The sequence below is a fragment of the Pecten maximus genome, chromosome 15, assembly GCF_902652985.1.
Source record: "Pecten maximus chromosome 15, xPecMax1.1, whole genome shotgun sequence".
Lineage (NCBI taxonomy): Eukaryota > Metazoa > Mollusca > Bivalvia > Pectinida > Pectinidae > Pecten > Pecten maximus.
This window is the reverse complement of record NC_047029.1, coordinates 6,542,013-6,566,417: the sequence shown is the minus strand read 5'-3', so window position 1 is coordinate 6,566,417 and position 24,405 is coordinate 6,542,013. Positions and strand designations below refer to the sequence as shown.

At 36.1% G+C, this 24,405-nt stretch overlaps 1 protein-coding gene across 4 annotated transcripts in view; it reads right to left on the bottom strand.

The window, feature by feature from the left end:
- Positions 1-24,405, bottom strand: part of LOC117343126 (ras-associated and pleckstrin homology domains-containing protein 1-like) — a 182,162-nt gene that overhangs the window by 103,407 nt on the left and 54,350 nt on the right. For 3 of the 4 annotated variants that reach the window (XM_033905440.1, XM_033905438.1, XM_033905441.1), the window contains exons 2-3: positions 7,967-8,084; positions 4,866-4,886 (exon numbers count right to left, since the gene is read on the bottom strand). In XM_033905440.1, the coding sequence (XP_033761331.1) occupies positions 4,866-4,886; positions 7,967-8,083 (138 nt within the window). In that variant the 5' untranslated portion in view covers position 8,084. The remainder of the gene's footprint in view (positions 1-4,865; positions 4,887-7,966; positions 8,085-24,405) is intronic. The other variant, XM_033905439.1, reaches the window with a different exon arrangement.

The window sequence follows — 24,405 nt, the reverse complement described above, 5'->3', positions numbered from 1 at the left end:
TATTATACACAAGACTATTGCACTTTAACAGACTAATCCCCTAGATTATTATACACAAGACTATTGCACTTTATCAGACTAATCCCCTAGATTATTATACACAAGACTATTGCACTTTAACAGACTAATCCCCTAGATTATTATACACAAGACTATTGCACTTTAACAGACTAATTCCCTAGATTATTATACACAAGACTATTGTACTTTAACAGACTAAGGCAAATGGAAAAGAGGTGCGACACATTTTTATCAACTTTTTCTGAACTTCTACACAATTTCCCACAGCAGAGAGGGATAAACAAAGGAAATATTTTCTGGTTCCGCTCACAAAAACAGCTCCACTGTATGAAAACCAGAACCATCGACTCTTACAAAAACAACTGCTCAACTGTATGAGATTCAGACCCTTGGATGTTTTTCATTATCAATTAGTTTTTTATAGCCGATGCTACTAGGAATAACTGGGAATAAGACATGCCAACTTAGTTGTCTTTATAATGTTTTATATGTAAGAAAACTTATTGAACAGGAAAATAACTTTAAACAAACTAGGGAAAAGGCTTCGAATAAGTTGTGCAATTTGTGCCCAATCATATAGCTAAAAAGGCAATAAATTATGTTTAACCCTTTGCCACATGCAGGTTATAACACTTCAGCACTCTGTACCAATAGTGCAAAGATACATTGTTGCAATGCAACATTATTGCGCTGACTGAAATATACATACACCATCTCAATGGCAGTTTTTGAGAAATTAAGCTTTGTTTTGAATAATTTTTCTAAACCTAATTTTGAAAGTGAAATAGTTGTTTTAGACATTTTTGGTAAGTTACAATTATGTTAAGAATTTCTTAGATTTTAATTATGTGCTCTTTTCTTCATAAAACCAACAATACATAATCATGAAATCAGCTGTATACGAACAGAATAGACAAATTTCAAAATATTTTGGCAATGTAATTTATAATTCAATGAATTCCTGTACATGAAATGATTCAATGTTAACTCCAAAATGAAACAAATTGAATATCCAAAGTTTTCAACAGTTCAGGCTTTAGCCTATATCCGATGTCGCCAAAAGAATGTGTCTCTGAAATATGTTACTTCAAACACAGAACTGATTATGGCACCCATCTTTACAGAGGTGGACACCACACACTACACATCCATAAACAGTTTAAAATTCAATGAAATAATGCACATGAAATGATTAAACATTAAATCCCAAATGAAACAAACTGAATCAATAGTTCAGGCTTAAGCCTATATCCAATGTTGCGACAAAGTGTTTCTGAATTTGAAATGTTACTGAAATGTTACTGAACATGGAACTGATTGTGGCACCCATCTTTACAGAGGTGGACACCACACACTACACATCCATAAACAGTTTCTTTTCTTTGCTTGTGGGCAGTAAGATGAAACGACATCTGCGTTTAGGGCCAGGAAGACGGGAATTTATGTGACCACCTACATTTTCTTGCAGGACAATGCCTGGGTTATCCATTTGTTGAGATTGGCGTTTGCGGGTTGTGTAACCACCTATCAGGTCCCTGACCAACTCATTCCTAAAGTCAAGGTGGCGATATCTTTTCCTTTTGGTCTGACGCTTTGACACCATTTTGTAGACAATAAACGAGTTGACAATAGCACAATTGACCAAGAACCAAAAGATATATCGCCACCATCTCTTTGATGCCCGGCCAACATCATATGCCATTCTCAACTGGTCATGCCGGTCAACACCACCCATGTATTTATTGTAAGAATACACGGTCAGAGGCTGTGGAAGATCCAGGACATTTGCACCAACTCGACGCGCTGCCCTAACTTCCCCTTCAGGATCACTGAGGGTAAACAAGTTGAAGACAGGCTTTTTGTCCTTCCAAACTGTGGCTACCAAATTTGACTCACCCTTTTGCAAAACTTTGTATTCCCCCCTGTTCATTTTTCCCGGTTTCTTAAATTCTTTTGGAAACCCAGAACGATTAGAACGACAAGTACCACATGCATATATGCCATGATCATGTAAATCCTCCAATAATTTCACTCCAGTGAAATAATTGTCAGAGTAGACATGGTGATTGTGGTAATGTATGTCATCACACAAGCTTGTGACTACATTATATCCAAGGCCATGTTCCACACCACCCTCTTTTTTCCCCAAATATATCTGAAAGCGAGAGAGGTAAGCAGTTTCAGCATCACACCGCATCCAAATCTTAATACCGCGCTTGATAGGTTTAGCGGGCATGTATTGACGAAACGACAATCGACCAGTGTACTTCACCATGGCTTCATCCACAGAAATATTACATGAATGTCTGTATCTGTCCAGAAAAGTTTTTGAGACATGGTCAATTGTCTCCCGACTTTATACAATTTGTCATAATTTTCATGACCACGAACTGGTTCATTTTCCCTGTCTGATACATGAAAACACTGTGAAAGTTTTTGGAATCTATTGCATGGCATGACATTTTTTACTCCAATATTTCCTAGGTAATCGTCACTTGACCAATACATGTCCGTTTCTGGCATATATTGTATACCCATCAGTACGTTTATGCCGATAAACGCTTTTATTTCGGCCGAATTGGTATCCGACCATTTTGGGTCAACTCTATTTTCGGTTTCTAAACGCCAGCGAGCGTAGTTGTTTGTGTGCCTAGCGATGGCAGAAAACTGATTTTCATTGAAGAATATATGGAAATAGTCAATGGGACTTGCAGAATTAACATCGAAGTTTTCTGGTAGTATAGGTCCCGTTTCCCTAACAAAAGCATTAACAGTGATGAGGGGAAAATCTCGCGACCATTCAGGATCGTCAACATTAGGCCTACCTAATGGCGGCAGTACATTAGTACCTGGTCGCGGTTCATCCTCATTCTGACTCGTCGTCAGTTGACAGTTCGTTAAGAACATTGTTTAAGTCAATATCAGACTCGATGTCTTCGGGCCCGAAAGCCATCAAATTCTTAATCCTCATCATCGTCCTCAAATATGTCACGCAATATCGTAGCGACAGACGCCATATAACTCCGGTTGTTGTGACACTTTTCTACTTTTCATGACTCACACTTTCTAGGTTAATTTATTCAAAAACTTTCGTATGAATGACGTGTACAAATCTGATTGGTCGATGCATGGATATCTTCTTAAAATAGTATCGGGGATTTCCAGATAGGTGTCGCTCTCAATCACGGGATTTTCCATGTCTAAGTTTACCGAACCGGCATGGCGTCGAGAGGCGCTTACATTGAGATAACGTAGAGGCGTCGAGAAGCGCTTACATGGAGACAATGCAGAGGCGTCAGGAAGCGCTTACATGTGGCAAGGGGTAAAGGCGTCCAGAGGCGCTTACATGTGGCAAAGGGTTAAATCAAAATGAACAGTCAATTACAGTAGAAAAGTGGTGGGGCACTTAACATGAAAATATTTATCTTACAGTAGAAAAAAACTTTTAGTTTTTAGATATTTCAAATATAATGTATCTATACTGATCAAGAACTACATCATCTTATTATTTCAAAATAAATTTGTTAAACACCAACTTCAGAATTTATTCAATCATCTGTAGATGAGATTCAATATTGACTCTGACACACAGTACTACAGTGCCAGTGTCACTGACCTTATGATAAAACTACAGAACCACTGACCCCAGCACCAAGTAATTGATCATTCTATCAAAGACACACATCTCTTTGGAAAATAACGAGCCAGGCTATCTTTGTTCAACCTCTAACCCCTCACTTTTCATAAGATTTAATATAGTCCAGTCACAGGGCTTTTTCTCACTGGTTTGGGAAGGGTTTTTTTTTTGTCTCATTTTGGGAAGAAAAATGGTGAATTTGGAAAGACTTTATCAGGAGTAAACTCCAAATTTTTTGGAATTTGGCTTAAATTGTAATTATCTTAATTGGGAATTGGGCCCATTAATGACCCAAAAAAGCCCTCAGAAAAAGCCCTGCAGTCAACATACCCATACTATAGGATGGGTAGGAGTATCTCATTGCAGTTTATAGGGGAGGGTAGGTTACAGGAAATGTTGCCTGTGATAACCCTCTTCATGTCATAATAGAATTTCTTCCTGTCCAGTAAAGTTCCTAGTAACAGTAGAGTAGACTCAGGTCAATATCCTGATGTGTCAATATTGACAGGATCTGTTACCAGTTCTATGCTGTCGAAGCGATCGACCTAGAATTGTAAGTCCTCAAAAACAGCTCAATATTTCTAAAACCCTTAAAAAATTGTTTATATGTAATTAAACTTTCAAGTGTAAACTTCTATCAAGGCATTTCATTTATTTCTTTGAGAGAAATGGCCCTGGAAACGAAAAGATTAGTGATCTGTGAAGCAGGCAGGTTAAGACTTGTTGTAAGGGAGATAACTCTCAAATGTGCTTGTGCTAAAAACCAAGCTGTGGAGAGTTGAAGCAAAAATCTCTCAGAATATAAGACTGAGGTGTTAAAGCTTCAATAATGTTTTCTGTTCAGTAAGCCAACACATATTTTCAGATTATTTTCAAAAATAAGAATGAATCAAACTCAAACACAGAACAAAACTGGTTTTCAAAATTCAATTCAAAACACTTGTATTATTTATGGAAGGGGAAGTACAAAAATGTACTAATTTCAAAACGAATTAATAAGGCAAAAGTTTAGTGAAAAAGCAGAAAACTCAGTGGTTTTTAAATATTAAAACAGAGATGTGAGATATCAAATCTGGAGGAAATATAAGGATAGTGAATGAAAGAATTAGAATTTTCAGTGACGCGATCAAGTTAGTTGGAATTAACACGGCAAATGTGAGGTTAGGTGGAAATCACGCCATGCCAGACATAAACACACTGTATTTACCTTGTGTGCAGGAGGGCCTTCCTATCAATGTACAAAATCACATCCATTGATAGTTAAACAAAAAACTACAATTTACAATTTTTCAATTATGACTGCTTTGTGTCTGTCCTGAATTCTATGATGGATATTAATATGGACATGACAGAATTATGTATACACCTGCTTCTAAAGTGATTTAAACAATTGATACTTCAGAAAAGAATCAATATATTGGAAAATTGGATGTACTGGTAATTTAAGGAGTATAGAATGGTGAAATAATATCATGGATTTAATAAGTGTAAAAATGTACAATGACAATATGGATTTAACAAGTGTAAACTGTACAATGATATTATGGATTTAATGAGTGTAAACTGTACAATGACATTATGCATTTAACGAGTGTAAACTGTACAATATTATATGATATTAAGGATTTAATATCAGATTTAATGAGTGTAAAAGTGTACAATAATATCATAGATCTATTGAGTGTAAAATTGTACAATATCAAATTTTACATCAGATTTAATGAGCATAAAATTTGAGTGCAAATCTGTACAATGATGTCATAAATTTAATGAGGAAAAAATTGTACAATAATATCAGATTTAAATTTAATGAGGGTAAAATTGTACAATAACATCAGATTTAAATTTAATGAGTGAAAAATTAAACAATATCATAGATCGAAAGAGTATGGAATTGTTCAATAATATCATGGCTCTAATAAGTGTAAAAGTGTACAATAATACCACAGATTTAAGCTTGCTGCAACAACTGAACACTTTTGTGATACCAAATTTACCCTCTCGCAGGTAACACAGCATTTTACTGTCATCCTGGTGACAAACCATTTACCCATAGCCTGGTGATACATCATTGAGGATGTTGATGAATGTTATAACATTATTGAGGAGGACAAGGTTAGCAAGGAAATAGTCTTAAAATCAAATTTTGTTTTTAGGTCCCAAGGTCATCAAATCAAATATAAGGCTGCTTTCTGTATCTTATCTCCTAACGACATAAGTCAGATTGATGATATTTGTCTTGGTAATACTGGATATATTTATTGTATTAACTCCGACATTAGAATAGAAACGAGGGAAATGTAATCAAGTAAAGACTTTTATTTTGTATTACTGGCCATATGGCAACTGTTACAGTAAATAGTGTTAGGAAAATGTCTCTGTCTTACAGACAATTCTACAACTAAAACACGGTCTTACTGGATTGAAGGGGGCAATGCTCGGAATAACAGATAACAATAATTGACATAAAATTGTAGGCTGAGTTTAATTCTTATAAGGGTCTGTGCTTTGTTGTAGGTGGTCTAAAGTGAAACCTGACTTTAACGACCACTGACTTTAACAACATCTTGTTAATATCCTACCATATCCTCTAGAACAATGACATGCCCCCACGTCATTGTAGACACTGACTTTAATGCCACACTGTCATATCCGACACATTGACACAGTCCCATACAGTGTCGGTAAAGTCAGGTTTCACTATATATCTGTAATTATAGATGGTGGTTGGACTAGGTTGTAATTCCTTTTAACATCAAGCTGTTTGTGTAAATATTCTTACATCACCCAGAATACACACAAAAGTAAATTGGCTACAAATACCAAACATGGTACGATAAATTTAAACATTAGAATTTTAAACATTATTATTAACTTAATATAATCTGTCATAGTTCAAAACTAGATATTGAAAATTATGAACACCATGTAGTGGTCTATATCTCCACCTTTATAGTAGTCAGTATCAAGATCACTACACTAACTATATATACATACAGACCATATGTTGACTTAGAGCTCAAGATTTCTCTATCCAAGGGGAATAACTCTAGTATGCTTATTTGTAATATACTCTCCACTTTGAAAATTACCAAGATGTCTGGTGTGTGTACAATGTCAATCCAGTTTATTTTGATAGATGCCATTCTTTCATTTATCAAATAAATGATACTTGTCTACTCCATCATCTTGTAAGAAAATTACTAATACATACACAATATAGGACACAAATGATTAAGTAAGACAATTTTTATGACTCATGCCCTGATTTTGGCCTCAAACTCACGATCTAATATTGGCACCTAATCACCTAGCCAGAAATACTTGCACCTTATACCACTGCACCACATCCATGTTCTCGATAAACTAACACTTTATATATTAGTGATTGGTATATCTAGACTGTTGAAGAATACAACTATAATGATATACTTGCAAATCTGTATAACTGTTTAACTGTTTTTGGTTATAAATCATGACCTAGTTATTAGTTGTATTATTTGTTGTTTTTCTCACAGAGATCTGATACAGTAACAAGAGTAATAGATATTCATTCAGATGAGGAAATGAATGGGATCATTTTTCATGTGAATATAAAAGTACTGGTTTTTATCCTCTACCGTTGCCAACAGCAATGATGCGAGCCTGATGGATTCCACACTCCCTACCTCCATTCATTACTACTGTTGGCAACAGTAACAAGGGTAGGGTCATACTTGACCTTGATATAACCCATCCGAAAATATTATACTGGCAATCAAAAAAAGATGTCATGTTTCTTGTTTCATTTAATAAACATAAAACTGTATATTTCATTTACACTTCCTCTTTTATCAGAATAACACTTAGATATTTCATTTAAAGTACTAAACAAAATATATTGTATCCATGTGTTGCCAGACAGATTGGCAACAGGTCAAATATATATAAACCATACAATTGTAATTGGAACAAGTAATGTAAAATATCCTGCTCACGCTGGGCTCAAACAAGCCACCTTACTTTCCCTAAGTGAATTCCTTACCAACAAGGGGAATTCCCACAAGCTACTCATGAGCTGAGGAAGACTACTGTCCTGTAAAATTCTGAACAATAATGAATTTGTGTTTAGTCAGTTTTCTCTGTTCTTGTCGTTGAATCAGCCATTCTTGCAATTAAATTACTGCAGTTGGATCAATAGGACATTAAAACAAAGCTAATTTCTCGCAGCACATTTTCGCAAATTGTCAAAAAGTGAAACTCAACAGACTGACAGAATTATGTCCCCTGGTAGAAGATTTATCTGCCCTTGGATTAAGGTACACCTACCATTTTCAGGGATTCCAGCTGTCCTATCCATTGTCCAAGTTCCTGCTCAGCATCCTGGTCATCATGGTCACTGTCATACTCCACTTCGCTTTCTGTGCGGTAGTCATCATCATCCATTCTGAAATGTTAAACCAAACAGTATGACAAAACACACCATTATAGACATAATTACTATACAAGTTCTCATGTCATTGTTAACACAGGAAATTAATCTTAGTAGAATCACATTGTGTCTTTCTCCAGTGTCCGACACTCTACTGATTGGTCTGGGAGAAATTCTCTCTAGCCAAGATGGTAGAAAGCAGCTATAGGTATTTATAAGAGGTGCATACTTTCAGATTACAATTCAACCCATACAGCTATATAAGTCATGAACTAACATGGTGGCATTCTTTGTTTGCTTGCTTGCTATGTTTCTCACCTCATGAACAAAAAAGGCCATTTTCAGGTGGGGTATCATTGTAGTAGCTGGTGGCTACTTCACTGGACATCATACCACAGGACTGTGGAATGTTTTATATCCAGACAAATGGTGGTAAAGTCTCTTGCTCAAGAACACAATCACTACAGCAGGGGATGGCCTGTGATCTTTCCAAGAAACATGTAAACTGCCTAAGGTAGAGATTGAACCACACACATCAGATTTCTACCCAAGCTTGTATTGATCAGATGTTTTGGGAAGGACAAGAAACTCGGAAAAATGTTGAATATTGTTACAAATCACCAACAGAAATAGATGTTGACATTTACAGCTACTAATTATTCCTAAATTTGGCGAAATATAAGGTACCTTGTTGTTTTTTTTAAAGATGTAATGTCCGGTAATTCCCTATCTTAAAGAAAAAAAATCTGTGTTAGTTGCGTAAGTACGGCAGAGCCAAAGGTTATCTGACAACTGCACAACTTGTACAGTAATTACCCGATAATGATTGGTATGTAAATGACTTAATAACGACATCAGATGGTACTAATTAATTAGTTAATTAGTTAATTAGGCTTGTGAAGATGAAAGAGAGAAGATGTCTTTCTCTATTAGTACATCAATACACCTTGTAAGGCAACTTCTCCACACTTGACCCAATCTTTAGTCTATCATTAACATGTACCAGTACATGTTTTTTTCTCAATGCAATCAAAGAACAACCTAAATTCAAAATATTTCTCTGTAAATTAAATAACTAATGAATAGCTCACAACTAAATTTTTATATGTATTTAATGTCCTTTAAATGAAGATAATTATCAAGTGTTGAAGTATATTCCTTACACATTCATACCATCTACCCCGATTCTCTTCATCTATGGCATGTCTAAGATAACAAGACGCCTTTAATATTCCTGAGTTGCCAGTGATAGCATACTAACTGCCAGTGTCATCTAGATGGCTTGGGTTCGATTCTTCGATCAGATGTGAAGGGCTTTCTCTGGGTACTCCTATTTCCCTTTAGGCTTATATTGGGGCCAGTAAGCATAATTAATTTAAGTTGATCTAATTTGTTTCATTTCTGCTGTTTACATATATCAGCTGTTGTCAGCATAATATATATAGGCAGCTGTATATATATAATGAAAGAATGTATAACAGCTATCAAACCAGAAAATTAAATTTTTTCTGAAGAAATAAACTTCAGAAGACTTTAAAATTGATTTTGTAAATAACAAGAGATCCCAGAGGGATCTTGGCGCCCACCATTGAATGATCTTCATAAGTTCCATGTCAGATTGATCTTTTCTCTACTTTTCCCTTCATTTTACTAATCTGTGCAAATTGAGACATCCCTCCAGTACTTTTCAAACAAGGGAATCCTAGCTATATAAGAAATTTGAGATTTAACGATAATGGCTGTTTGTTTGCCAGGTTGTTTTCAGGACAGACTGGTCCAAAAATGCAATACAAGGGACCAGGGGGAACCTACTTATGAAATTTGAGCAAGATCCATTCAGTACATTCTCAGAAATAGTGATAACAAACTTCAATTGTCAAAATCCAAGATGGCTGCCTGTCGGCCATGTTGTTTTCTGATTGGTCTCAAAATGCAATATGCATAACAAGGCGCCAAGGGAAACCTACATATGAAATTTCAGAAAGATCCATTCATCACTTTCTCAGAAATAGTGATAACAAACTTCAATTGTCAAAATCCAAGATGGCTGCCTGTCGGCCATGTAGTTTTCCGATTGGTCTCAAATCGCAATATGCATAACTAGGCACCAAGGGGAACCTACATATGAAATTTGAGAAAGATCCCTTCAGTACATTCTCAGAAATAGCGATAACAAACTTCAATTGTCAAAATCCAAGATGGCTGCCTGTCGGCCATGTTTTTTTCCGATTGGTCTCAAATCGCAATATGCATAACTAGGCACCAAGGGGAACCTACATATGCAATTTCAGAAAGATCCCTTCAGTACTTTCTCAGAAATAGCGATAACAAACTTCAATTGTCAAAATCCAAGATGGCTGCCTGTCGGCCATATTGTTTTCCGATTGGTCTCAAAACGCAATATGCATAACTAGGCACCAAGGGGAACCTTCATATGAAATTTAAGAAAGATCTCTTCAGTACTTTCTCAGAAATAGCAATAACAAACTTCAATTGTCAAAATCCAAGATGGCTGCCTGTCGGCCATCTTGTTTTCCGATTGGTCTCAAAATGCAATATGCATAACTAGGCACCAAGGGGAACCTACATATGAAATTTGAGAAAGATCCCTTCAGTACTTTCTGAGGATTAGCGATAACAAGAATTGTTTACGGACGGACGGAGGGACGGAGGGACGGACAGACGGCCGGACGGACCACGGACCACGGACGCAGGGCGATTTGAATAGCCCACCATCTGATGATGGTGGGCTAAAAACATATAACATATGAAGGTTTTCATCATAATGACATATATTTGGATATTAATAAAATTTCATTTGATATTATCTTTTAAGCAGATAAAATCCAAGCTGTTACTGAAGCGACAGACTACAGCTGTCAGTTTTAAGTCTCCCTCCCGATAGACATACTAAACAATAGGCACGTACACCAAACACCGTAACCAGCTGATCCCGTCAATGTCGAACTCATGAGACAGAATATTGATATGTTGTATAAAAATATCAAATTTTGTCAGGAAAAGAATATGACAGAATTGATTTTTTAATTATGATTTTCAGGAAAATGTTTTACACCGATCGTGATAAAACTGATTATAAGAACATCCCGAGCTGATACCATTTTACAAACCTGATGAACGTACATGTAAAGTATGGACTGCAGACCCTCAGGTTTTTATAGTCCTTACTGCCATCCCTCTATATACACTATATATACACAGTTATTGCCCTTTGTTGACAGCCCTCTATATACACAGTTATTGCCCTTTGATGACACCCTCTATATACACAGTTATTGCCCTTTGATGACACCCTCTATATACACAGTTATTGCCCTTTGTTGACAGCCCTCTATATACACAGTTATTGCCCTTTGTTGACAGCCCTCTATACACATAGTTATTGCCCTTTGTTGACAGCCCTCTATATACACAGTTATTGCCCTTTGTTGACACGAACCCCTCTATATACATAGTTATTGCCCTTTGTTGACAGCCCTCTATATACACAGTTATTGCCCTTTGTTGACACGAACCCCTCTATATACATAGTTATTGCCCTTTGTTGACAGCCCTCTATATACATAGTTATTGCCCTTTGTTGACAGCCCTCTATATACACAGTTATTGCCCTTTGTTGACACAAACCCCTCTATATACACAGTTATTGCCCTTTGTTGACACGAACCCCTCTATATACACAGTTATTGCCCTTTGTTGACACGAACCCCTCTATATACACAGTTATTGCCCTTTGTTGACAGCCCTCTATATACACAGTTATTGCCCTTTGTTGACAGCCCTCTATATACACAGTTATTGCCCTTTGTTGACACGAACCCCTCTATATACACAGTTATTGCCCTTTGTTGACACGAACCCCTCTATATACACAGTTATTGCCCTTTGTTGACAGCCCTCTATATACACAGTTATTGCCCTTTGTTGACACGAACCCCTCTATATACAGTTATTGCCCTTTGTTGACACGAACCCCTCTATATACACAGTTATTGCCCTTTGTTGACAGCCCTCTATATACACAGTTATTGCCCTTTGTTGACACGAACCCCTCTATATACACAGTTATTGCCCTTTGTTGACAGCCCTCTATATACACAGTTATTGCCCTTTGTTGACACGAACCCCTCTATATACAGTTATTGCCCTTTGTTGACACGAACCCCTCTATATACAGTTATTGCCCTTTGTTGACACGAACCCATCTATATACAGTTATTGCCCCTTGTTGACACGAACCCCTCTATATACACAGTTATTGCCCTTTGTTGAGTCCACTGAAGTATTACCAGTTGGGTATGTGTGTGTTTTCCATGTGTCACTTTGTTGAGGGGTTACCTCATATAACCTGTTCTTAAAACTGCAATGATATATACATGTACTGAGTACCTCTAAGGATGTGGGTGTGTCACATATTCCATCTATATACAGAGTTATTGCCCTTTCTTCACAGTGTATTATTCATTACAGAGTATAACCCTCTTACTTAATCTATTATAATTGGCCGAACTTTGTACATACAGTTGGCTTGTATGTACCTTCTGGGTACAGTCTTACATAATGAATTGGATTAAATTTCAATAGAGGTAGCTTCTAATATATAGCTTGAAATAGTTTTATCTTGTCCTGTTTGAATTAAGAAAGTACATGTCATTATAATTACTTTATCTTCTATTGTGTTGTAGTGAGGAACATTTACAAAATATTAAAAACATAATTTCTTTCATAGAATACTACAGACAATTAAATTTCTGGTTTAATCATTTATTAGGACCAGTATTTGTAAGATTTTCACAGCTGAAATTTAGAGCTGTAACCACATTTTCCACAACTTAAATTCTTACTTCAACCAAGGGAACTGGAGCCTAGCAGGAAACACCCTCTACCACACACATGTCATAGGCAATTTATATTCTCAGTAGGCAAACAGACATGGCCATGACCTTTGACCTCATGGCATAACCAAGGAAACTTCCATCTCAGATTTCCTCTGGGTCTCACAGACCAAACTTAATGTAATACTGTTATAATATAATACTGGGAGACCAGGCATATATCTAGGAATGGATAGAAAAGCGGTTGCTGTATTAGATTTGACAAATCATCTTGAATACCACTTAGTGTTGATTTTGTTTTATAAATAAATCTGGATTTTCTGACATCAAAGCAAATAAATTCTATTTCTAATAGCATTGATTTTTTTCTTTTTTTTCCCCCCTTTATATTTACAAAATTTATCGTTTCTCTGGACTCTAAATGCTTCAATCTGAATTAATCTTTGTTGAGTAATTGACCCAATCATGTGAATTCTGCTAGAGAGAACAGCTACCGAATATAATACAAGTAAGCTAATTGAATACGCCAAATTTGTTATCTTATGAGGACAGGCAAAATGCATCAATTTTATGTTACATTTCTGGTTCTCTCTGATCATAAGTCTTCCGCAGTATTGATTTAGTATATCATGACTGTCTGATTCACAACAAAATCAAATTCCACGTTAACATGCAACTTCATCTGAGCACATGATGGTATGGTTAGATGTTCTGGAAATCAGGCAAATTTATTTTAGTCTTAAAATGTCGTGTCAGCATCAAATTACAAAACTACAGGGCATCAAGTCTATTGTGGATAGTCAAGGAACAAATGTGAATTACCAACAGTGTTAACTGATAGTACCACCACACTACCATACCAATAGGCCTAATACCACTTATTTGACAATATATAAGTCCATCAATGTCTGGTAATGATTCCACCAATATAAGAGGAGAGGAAAAATGTAATGAACAGACCAGAACTCGTACCCATGACCTCCAAACCCTAGACAGATAATCTAACCATTTATCTACCTGGCTACCAGTGTTTATCCCAGTCCAGTTTCACTACATCATGAACAGATAGTTCAGTAAAATTCCAACAAATGCTATTTCATCGGTTTGCAATAATCCTGCTCCTTACTTTAAAGTTGAAAGTTCACGAGCTGAACCCCCCCCCCCCCCCCCCCCCCATTACTTTTAATAGGGTAATGATTACAACATTTCCTGTAGAAATTGTCCTAGTGAAGGCCTTAAAAACAGGAAGTACATCATCAAATCCAGAATGACCTTTGACCTGGTCAGTATACACAGTCAACAGTGTCCACATGTGCTCACTGCTCTACAAGATTGATTGACCTGACCTTTACCAGGTAACACATGCTTGTTCTGGTCACTACAATGGAGCCTAGGACACTGTCCAGTACTATTTAGATTTATAACAAAATATCACTTCATGGTGAAACACTGCAGGTCATTTCTTGCCATACCAGCGACCTCTGGCCTCACTAGTCCCTGAACACCTTACTGATGAGCTACACAGAAAGGCTGGTTGCTAAAGCCCCAATTACAGCTATGTTGCTGTAATTTAACGCTATATGAAACATATATATCTATTGTAGTCTAGATGTTATCAACATTTTTCAACCTCTTGACAGCCATCACAAGGACAAATTCTTTAATTTGAAACATCAGGAGTGTTGTTTTTTTATTGTTAAATTATAGCCAAACCAGAATTAACACCAGCAAAAAAAAAAAGAGAAAAAACACAAATTAAACATCAGAGTGCAAAAAACACAAAAACCATCAAAGAGAGCACAAGAACAGTCTGAATTCTTATTGACAGATTATAGAAAACCTACACCTCCTATTTGTGAGCATTATCAACTCTTACTCAAATATATCATTAATGTAAGATAAAGGGTGAACAGCACTATATAGAGCTCAAATCTGACCTGGTACCTAATGTTTTTAAACTTGATGTTGTAGCCTAACAGAGCTAGAAAACCCCAGCTCATCCTAATGGGGAATCCAGAGAAAGTTTGTATCTACACAAATGTTCACCATGTTTGTGTTAATTTGACTGGAGCTCTAAGCTTTCCACTGTTGGTAAGTTACTTGTGATTTGTCTGGTGGACATCCAGCTGTCCTGTCAATCAATAACACTTTAGCTGGTGTACATATCTCCTTGTTAATGCTACAATGTAACATGTTGTATACACATGTCATATACTTCTCCCCAGATTCTCATGTCATGAAGCATTGTTAGCTGTCAGCATCATTCAGAAAACACAACTTCCAAACAATTTTTCTCTTCCCCAAAGAAAAATCACATTTCTACCAATATCACTTTTAATTTCAATATTTTATTACTTTTCTTAATCACACACAAAAGTTGATTCCCAGAAATATTTAAAACACAGGTTCTACAATGTCTGTGTTTTCCTTGTTAAGATGACTAAGCTCTACAGCATCATCAGCTGAGAGGATTTTTCACAGTTACATTACAAACAAGAGTTCTAATGAATGGGATTCTCATTAATGTCCGGAGTTTATATCAGAGAGCCATCTGGTAGTCACATCTCTGTATTGTTCTAAAACAGTGGTATTAAAACTCTGGTAACTACACCTCTATAATGTTCTAAAAGAAGAAATATTATCAAGAAAAGCGTGATAAACTACACCTCAAAGCTCCATCTGGTGAAAACATCTATCGTCACAACACAAATTATGGACTTACATATCCAAAATGTACAGCGAGGAAGTCAGACAAGTCAGGGATACAGGAATATCCGTCTATATCTTTACACAAAGACTAATAAAACATTAAACAGCTATATAATGAATTACGCACAGTTATCAAAACTGAGATTAATTTTGGCAATGTTATAAACTCACTCTCAGTGTTTAGATAGAAATATATATTTTCACACCTCCTAAATAATTTAAGAGCTTACTGATATTAACTGTTCATGGCATCATATGAGCCATTTTGTGCATGCTCCTTGTTTGATATACCACATGTACCTGACGATAAGCCCATGTCTGGTAATAAACCCACCCAAGTCTTCTGCAGCTCTGTTAAAATACTATTCTATTCTGCATTAACTAGTTACAGGATAGATACATGTATGTCTGTCCTCCCTGTTACTGTAGTGGAACTGAACAGGAACACTCCTTGTGACAATCTGTATACACAGAGTTCAGAGGTTGTGGGTTGGAGTCCTAATATGAGTATTCAACCCAAACTAAATAAACCCACAAAAAATAGGACCATGTGTATCTTCATTAATTTGGAGGGAGACTTGATTGATATCCTTTAGTGTGTATGAGAGAACAAAATATTCCACCATCAAGAGAGACATATTGAATGTCTAACGGTAGACGTTTTCAGAAAGAAGTCAATTAATGAATTCTCAAACACTAAATTTGCGAAGGCATTTGGTTTGGTTTGTTTTTGTTTAACGTCCTATTAACAGCCAGGGTCATTTAAGGATGTGCCAGGTTTGGAGGTGGAGGAAAGCCGGAGTACCCTTTCAAATTTTGCCTTGTGAAGGTACATTACGTGTCTATGTGTAAGACATGTATCAAGTGCATTAAGTGTCTACATGTTAGACGTGTATCTAGTACATTACATGTCTACTTGTTAGACCGTTTATCTAGTACATTACGTGTCTACTTGTTAGACATGTATCTAGTACATTACGTGTCTACTAGTTAGACATGTATCTAGTACATTACGTGTCTACTTAGTAGACATGTATCTAGTACATTACGTGTCTACTTGTTAGACATGTATCTAGTACATTACGTGTCTACTTGTTAGACATGTATCTAGTACATTACGTGTCTACTAGTTAGACATGTATCTAGTACATTACGTGTCTACTTGTTAGACATGTATCTAGTACATTACGTGTCTACTTGTTAGACATGTATCTAGTACATTACGTGTCTACGTGTTAGACATGTATCTAGTACATTACGTGTCTACGTGTTAGACATGTATCTAGTACATTACGTGTCTACTTGTTAGACATGTATCTAGTACATTACGTGTCTACTTGTTAGACATGTATCTAGTACATTACGTGTCTACTTGTTAGACATGTATCTAGTACCTTACGTGTCTACATGTAAGACATGTATCTAGTACATTATGTGTCTACGTGTTAGACATGTATCTAGTACATTACGTGTCTATGTGTTAGACATGTATCTAGTACATTACGTGTCTACATGTAAGACATCTATCTAGTACATTATGTGTCTACGTGTTAGACATGTATCTAGTACATTATGTGTCTACTTGTTAGACATGTATCTAGTACATTATGTGTCTACTTGTTAGACATGTATCTAGTACATTACGTGTCTACTTGTAAGACGTGTATCTAGTACATTACGTGTCTACTAGTAAGACATGTATCTAGTACATTACGTGTCTACTTGTTAGACATATATCTAGTACATTACGTGTCTCCTAGTAAGACATGTATCTAGTACATTACGTGTCTACTTGTTAGACATATATCTAGTACATTACGTGTCTACTTGTTAGACATGTATCTAGTACATTACGTGTCTACATGTAAGACATGTATCTAGTACATTATGTGTCTACGTGTAAGACATGTATCTAGTACATTACGTGTCTACTTGTTAGACATGTATCTAGTACATTACGTGTCTACTTGTTAGACATGTATCTAGTACATTATGTGTCTACTTGTTAGACATGTATCTAGTACATTACGTGTCTACGTGTTAGACATGTATCTAGTACATTACGTGTCTACTTTTCATGTATCCAGAACATCATGGATCTATTTCTTGTAACATATCCATACATGTGTCTGTCTGTGTGTCCAGTATGTTAGGGTGAGATACAAAGGAAGCAGAAAGCCAGACAGAAAAAGTCCTATAATTACGAGAATCAGAATAATAACTGTCTAAAGTAATGACATCATGTCTCGGAGGATGATACAATACAACAGAACTATCAATCAAACGTCCGTTATATCTCCACCGAGGCTTATACAGACAGTCACAATCAGACTATACCTCTACATATGTCTACGTGATAATCACTCTGATACCATCATGTACATATATCATGCTTGGTATATTTGTATCAGTAAAGATACAGAAACATTTGTATCACAATAGACAGGTATCACTATAGATAGTACAGGTATCACTATAGATAGTACAGGTATCACTATAGATAGTACAGGTATCACTATATATAGTACAGGTATCACTATAGTACAGGTATCACCATATATAGTACAGGTATCACTATAGATAGTACAGGTATCACTATAGTACAGGTATCACTATATATAGTACAGGTATCACTATAGATAGTACAGGTATCACTATAGATAGTACAGGTATCACCATAGATAGTACAGGTATCACTATAGATAGTACAGGTATCACTATAGATAGTACAGGTATCACTATAGTACAGGTATCACTATAGTACAGGTATCACTATAGTACAGGTATCACTATAGATAGTACAGGTATCACTATAGATAGTACAGGTATCACTATAGATAGTACAGGTATCACTATAGATAGTACAGGTATCACTATAGATAGTACAGGTATCACTATAGATAGTACAGGTATCACTATAGTACAGGTATCACTATAGATAGTACAGGTATCACTATAGATAGTACAGGTATCACTATAGATAGTACAGGTATCACTATAGTACAGGTATCACCATAGATAGTACAGGTATCACTATAGATAGTACAGGTATCACTATAGATAGTACAGGTATCACCATAGATAGTACAGGTATCACCATAGATAGTACAGGTATCACCATAGATAGTACAGGTATCACTATAGTACAGGTATCACTATAGATAGTACAGGTATCACTATAGATAGTACAGGTATCACCATAGATAGTACAGGTATCACTATAGTACAGGTATCACTATAGATAGTACAGGTATCACTTTAGATAGTACAGGTATCACTATAGATAGTACAGGTATCACTATAGATAGTACAGGTATCACTATAGATAGTACAGGTATCACTATAGATAGTACAGGTATCACTATAGTACAGGTATCACTATAGATAGTACAGGTATCACTATAGATAGTACAGGTATCACCATAGATAGTACAGGTATCACTATAGATAGTACAGGTATCACTATAGATAGTACAGGTATCACTATAGATAGTACAGGTATCACTATAGATAGTACAGGTATCACTATAGATAGTACAGGTATCACTATAGATAGTACAGGTATCACTATAGATAGTACAGGTATCACTATAGATAGTACAGGTATCACTATAGTACAGGTATCACCATAGATAGTACAGGTATCACTATAGTACAGGTATCACTATAGATAGTACAGGTATCACTATAGATAGTACAGGTATCACTATAGATAGTACAGGTATCACTATAGATAGTACAGGTATCACTATAGATAGTACAGGTATCACTATAGATAGTACAGGTATCACTATATAGTACAGGTATCACTATAGATAGTACAGGTATCACTATAGATAGTACAGGTATCACCATAGATAGTACAGGTATCACTATAGATAGTACAGGTATCACTATAGATAGTACAGGTATCACTATAGATAGTACAGGTATCACTATAGATAGTACAGGTATCACCATAGATAGTACAGGTATCACTATAGATAGTACAGGTATCACCATAGATAGTACAGGTATCACCATAGATAGTACAGGTATCACTATAGATAGTACAGGTATCACCATAGATAGTACAGGTATCACTATAGATAGTACAGGTATCACCATAGATAGTACAGGTATCACCATAGATAGTACAGGTATCACCATAGATAGTACAGCTATCACTATAGATAGTACAGGTATCACTATAGATAGTACAGGTATCACTATAGATAGTACAGATATCACTATAGTACAGGTATCACTATAGATAGTACAGGTATCACTATAGATAGTACAGGTATCACTATAGATAGTACAGGTATCACTATAGTACAGGTATCACTATAGATAGTACAGGTATCACTATAGATAGTACAGGTATCAATATAGATAGTACAGGTATCACTATAGATAGTACATGTATCACTATAGTACAGGTATCACTATAGTACAGGTATCACTATAGTACAGGTATCACTATAGATAGTACAGGTATCACTATAGATAGTACAGGTATCACTATAGATAGTACAGGTATCACTATAGATAGTACAGGTATCACCATAGATAGTACAGGTATCACCATAGATAGTACAGGTATCACTATAGTACAGGTATCACTATAGATAGTACAGGTATCACTATAGATAGTACAGGTATCACTATAGATAGTACAGGTATCACTATAGATAGTACAGGTATCACCATAGATAGTACAGGTATCACCATAGATAGTACAGGTATCACTATAGTACAGGTATCACTATAGATAGTACAGGTATCACTATAGATAGTACAGGTATCACTATAGATAGTACAGGTATCACTATAGATAGTACAGGTATCACTATAGATAGTACAGGTATCACTATAGATAGTACAGGTATCACTATAGATAGTACAGGTATCACTATAGTACAGGTATCACCATAGATAGTACAGGTATCACTATAGTACAGGTATCACTATAGTACAGGTATCACTATAGTACAGGTATCACTATAATACAGGTATCACCATAGATAGTACAGGTATCACCATAGATAGTACAGGTATCACTATAGATAGTACAGGTATCACTATAGATAGTACAGGTATCACTATAGATAGTACAGGTATCACTATAGTACAGGTATCACTATAGATAGTACAGGTATCACTATAGATAGTACAGGTATCACTATAGTACAGGTATCACCATAGATAGTACAGGTATCACCAAAGATAGTACAGGTATCACTATAGATAGTACAGGTATCACTATAGATAGTACAGGTATCACCATAGATAGTACAGGTATCACTATAGATAGTACAGGTATCACTATAGATAGTACAGGTATCACTATAGTACAGGTATCACTATAGATAGTACAGGTATCACTATAGATAGTACAGGTATCACTACAGTACAGGTATCACTATAGATAGTACAGGCATCACTATAGTACAGGTATCACTATAGATAGTACAGGTATTACTATAGATAGTACAGGTATCACCATATATACATATCGCTACAGAGATGCACATGCAGGATATCTGTCTAACTAAACCATAGACAATGTTACATTTGGTAACACATAGTCCTAACTCACCTTTATTGGAAATTAAAACAGTATTTCTTTTAATTAACATAAACATCAAAAGTGAAAGTAGGTTTTTTTAAGTGTGCAGATAATTTGAAATTCAACAGTATTTTCTCTGGGTTGATACATAACACGATCAAAATCAATCTTTGGCTACAGTCAGAGTACTGAAGGCACCGACAGACAACTAACTTCAGTGGATCGATACAGAATTTGTCTCCCCACCTTATTTTGGCTGACACTGTATTAGGTGATGGTGTAATTATTGGTGATTAAGTGAAAGGTCAACAGAGACCAGCTGATGGGACATCAAGGATTCCTAGGAAACTGTAGAAACATTAGGTCATAGCATGCAAAGTGTAGTCTATAATAGAGTAACATTGAGTATAAAAAGATTCCTACCAGTATGTTATATAATACAACAGTAGCTGTATCATGCTTCAGAGGCTAACAGTTAGTACACATGTCACCTGTACTGTGATTTGATGGCTGGTATTGTACTCAGTCTAATTGACCTGTACTTGTATAGTGTCTACTCGTACAAATGTCTGCTGACTCACATCTCAGACTGCATACGTTTCTACTCGTGCAAAAGTCTGCCGACTGACATCTCAGACTGTAAATGTTTCTACTCGTACAAAAGTCTGTTGACTCACATCTCAGACTGTAAATGTTTCTACTCGTGCAAAAGTCTCCTGACTCACATCTCAAGACTGTAAACGTTTCTACTCGTGCAAAAGTCTGCCGACTCACATCTCAGACTGTATATGTTTCTACTCGTGCAAAAGTCTGTTGACTCACATCTCAGACTGTAAATGTTTCTACTCGTACAAATGTCTGCCGACTGACATCTCAGACTGTAAATGTTTCTACTCGTGCAAAAGTCTCCTGACTCACATCTCAAGACTGTAAACGTTTCTACTCATACAAATGTCTGCCGACTGACATCTCGGACTGTAAATGTTTCTACTCGTACAAAAGTCTGCCGACTGACATCTCAGACTGCATACGTTTCTACTCGTACAAAAGTCTGTCGATTTGCATCACACTGTATATGTGTCTTAATTAGTACAAATGTCTAACTACTACATATTCTTCAGAATTCCACTGATTTCTAGCCTGACAATGAGTATCTATAGCTGTAAACATGCCAATACAGAAAGGCACTTCATTATTCATATCCTCAGAGGATTTGATGAACTGGAGGGATGCACGCATTTACCTTTATATACAAATCAACATCATATTTTAATGGTTACAGTTTCTCTTCACAAGATCATGGGTTAATTGACCAACAAACAGGTTAACAGGGTGGTCTTGAAGTCAGTCATTGGTAGAGTCAGGTTTCACTGTATATTTTTCCATACTGAAATAAAACTTTCAACTTTATTCGGAAACATTTTATTGTTATCAATAATCTTTTCTGTCTGTTTTTTTCTGCTTTAAGACAAGAAGAAACAATGTATCTAATACACTTTCCCTTTTATTGTGGAGAAAACTTAGCAATGTCATATACACGAGTGCTAAATTGTTTCAAACCTTTCCGGATTGCTTTTTCATTACATCTTTTTTTTTTGTTCAAGATCAAAAAGGAAAAACGTTCTAAATGGTGTTAACAAGTGAACAGGAATGTTACTTGTCAGTAAAATCAATACATTTCCCCTCAAGTGTCAGATATAAAAACCTCCAGATTTTGTACGCCAGGTTAAAGGGTAGATAGATAGTGGAGGCATGCATAGTGGTCTAGTGGTAGGACGCAGGGCTACGTGACCGAAGGGTCACTAGTGGTCTAGTGGTAGGATGCAGGGCTACGTGACCGAAGGGTCACTAGTGGTCTAGTGGTAGGACGCAGGGCTACGTGACCGAAGGGTCACTAGTTGGAGTCCTGGCATGGGTGCTGTGTTGTATCCTTGAAAATGATACTTTACTCTGTTATGTTCATGTGGACTCAGCTGTAAATGAGAACATGGTACGTAGGGCAGTTCAAGAAATGTTGTGTGTTAGTCGAAATGGCAGCTCTGACTGGATGGTCCCTAGGGAGTTGAGAAAGACATTTTGGCTGGTTGCTAAAGGCCTGCATGCAATTACCACAGATTATAATTTGTGAACCGCTTTGAGAGAGCCATGTTGCTTTGATATAAAACTCCAAATTGATCACTTTTTTAGAGAATGTCTTGTCGAGATATACTAAAGATGGTGTTCTTCAATGTACAACTGACAAAGTTAAAAACTGACCAAATCTCATGTCACATGTATCCATTCAACAGCATCTTTACTGACTTTTAGTCTAAAACATTGACAAGGGTTACAAACAAATGTAGTTTGGAGAATAAATTTTGTGAATTCCTGACAAATTACAGTAGATCAATATCTGTACACACAGATCTGATTTTTTATCAAGTTATATTTAGATCTTTGACAGTGTGGGATACGAACAAAGAAGACAGATGACTAATTTTTCCACAACAGACTCAAGTATTTATAAATCTCTGACAGCAGGGGATATAAATAATATTTGGAGAGTGGACTAACACAAGTAACAATGCTTTTTCTGGGGGCTTTTTGGGGCCATTAATGGGTCCCATTCCCAATTGAAATTATTTCCTATTTAGGCCAAATTACCAAAATTAGCAGTTTGATTATGAAAAACTCATTCCGAATTCACCATTTTCTTCCCAAAATGAGACAAAAAGGCCCCATCCCGAGAAAAAGCCCGAGTAACCTGTTATGAAAATCACACTTAAAATGTATTTCGCTCTGTGACAGTGGAGTCATGTAAAATCTCATTAAAAGTAATATTGAAAGTTGACCAATCATTTCCGGATATCCCCAGAAAAGCTGATATAACGTTAAGACAACAGAGAGACAATTATAGAATTTGTACAACAGCAGAATTGATGGTCTCCACAACCTCAAGTTCATTACGCAATGACACCAGGATGTCATTGTAACACCATCACGATCTAGCTGTCCCAGCTCTGCCCAAGTGTGGCCTTTTTATCCTCTCCCCATCAAATTGACATGTACAGTTAGGTTCAGTTACGCAACAACGTTCTCTAAAATATGGCCTCCTCCAGCTACAAGATAATATATCAGGTAAATTTATCACAAATAAACATGCACAACCTTTCCTGTATACTGGGTAAATTAGCCAGGGACAGAGACTGTCTACCAACCCTGAATCTTTTTATAAAGAATT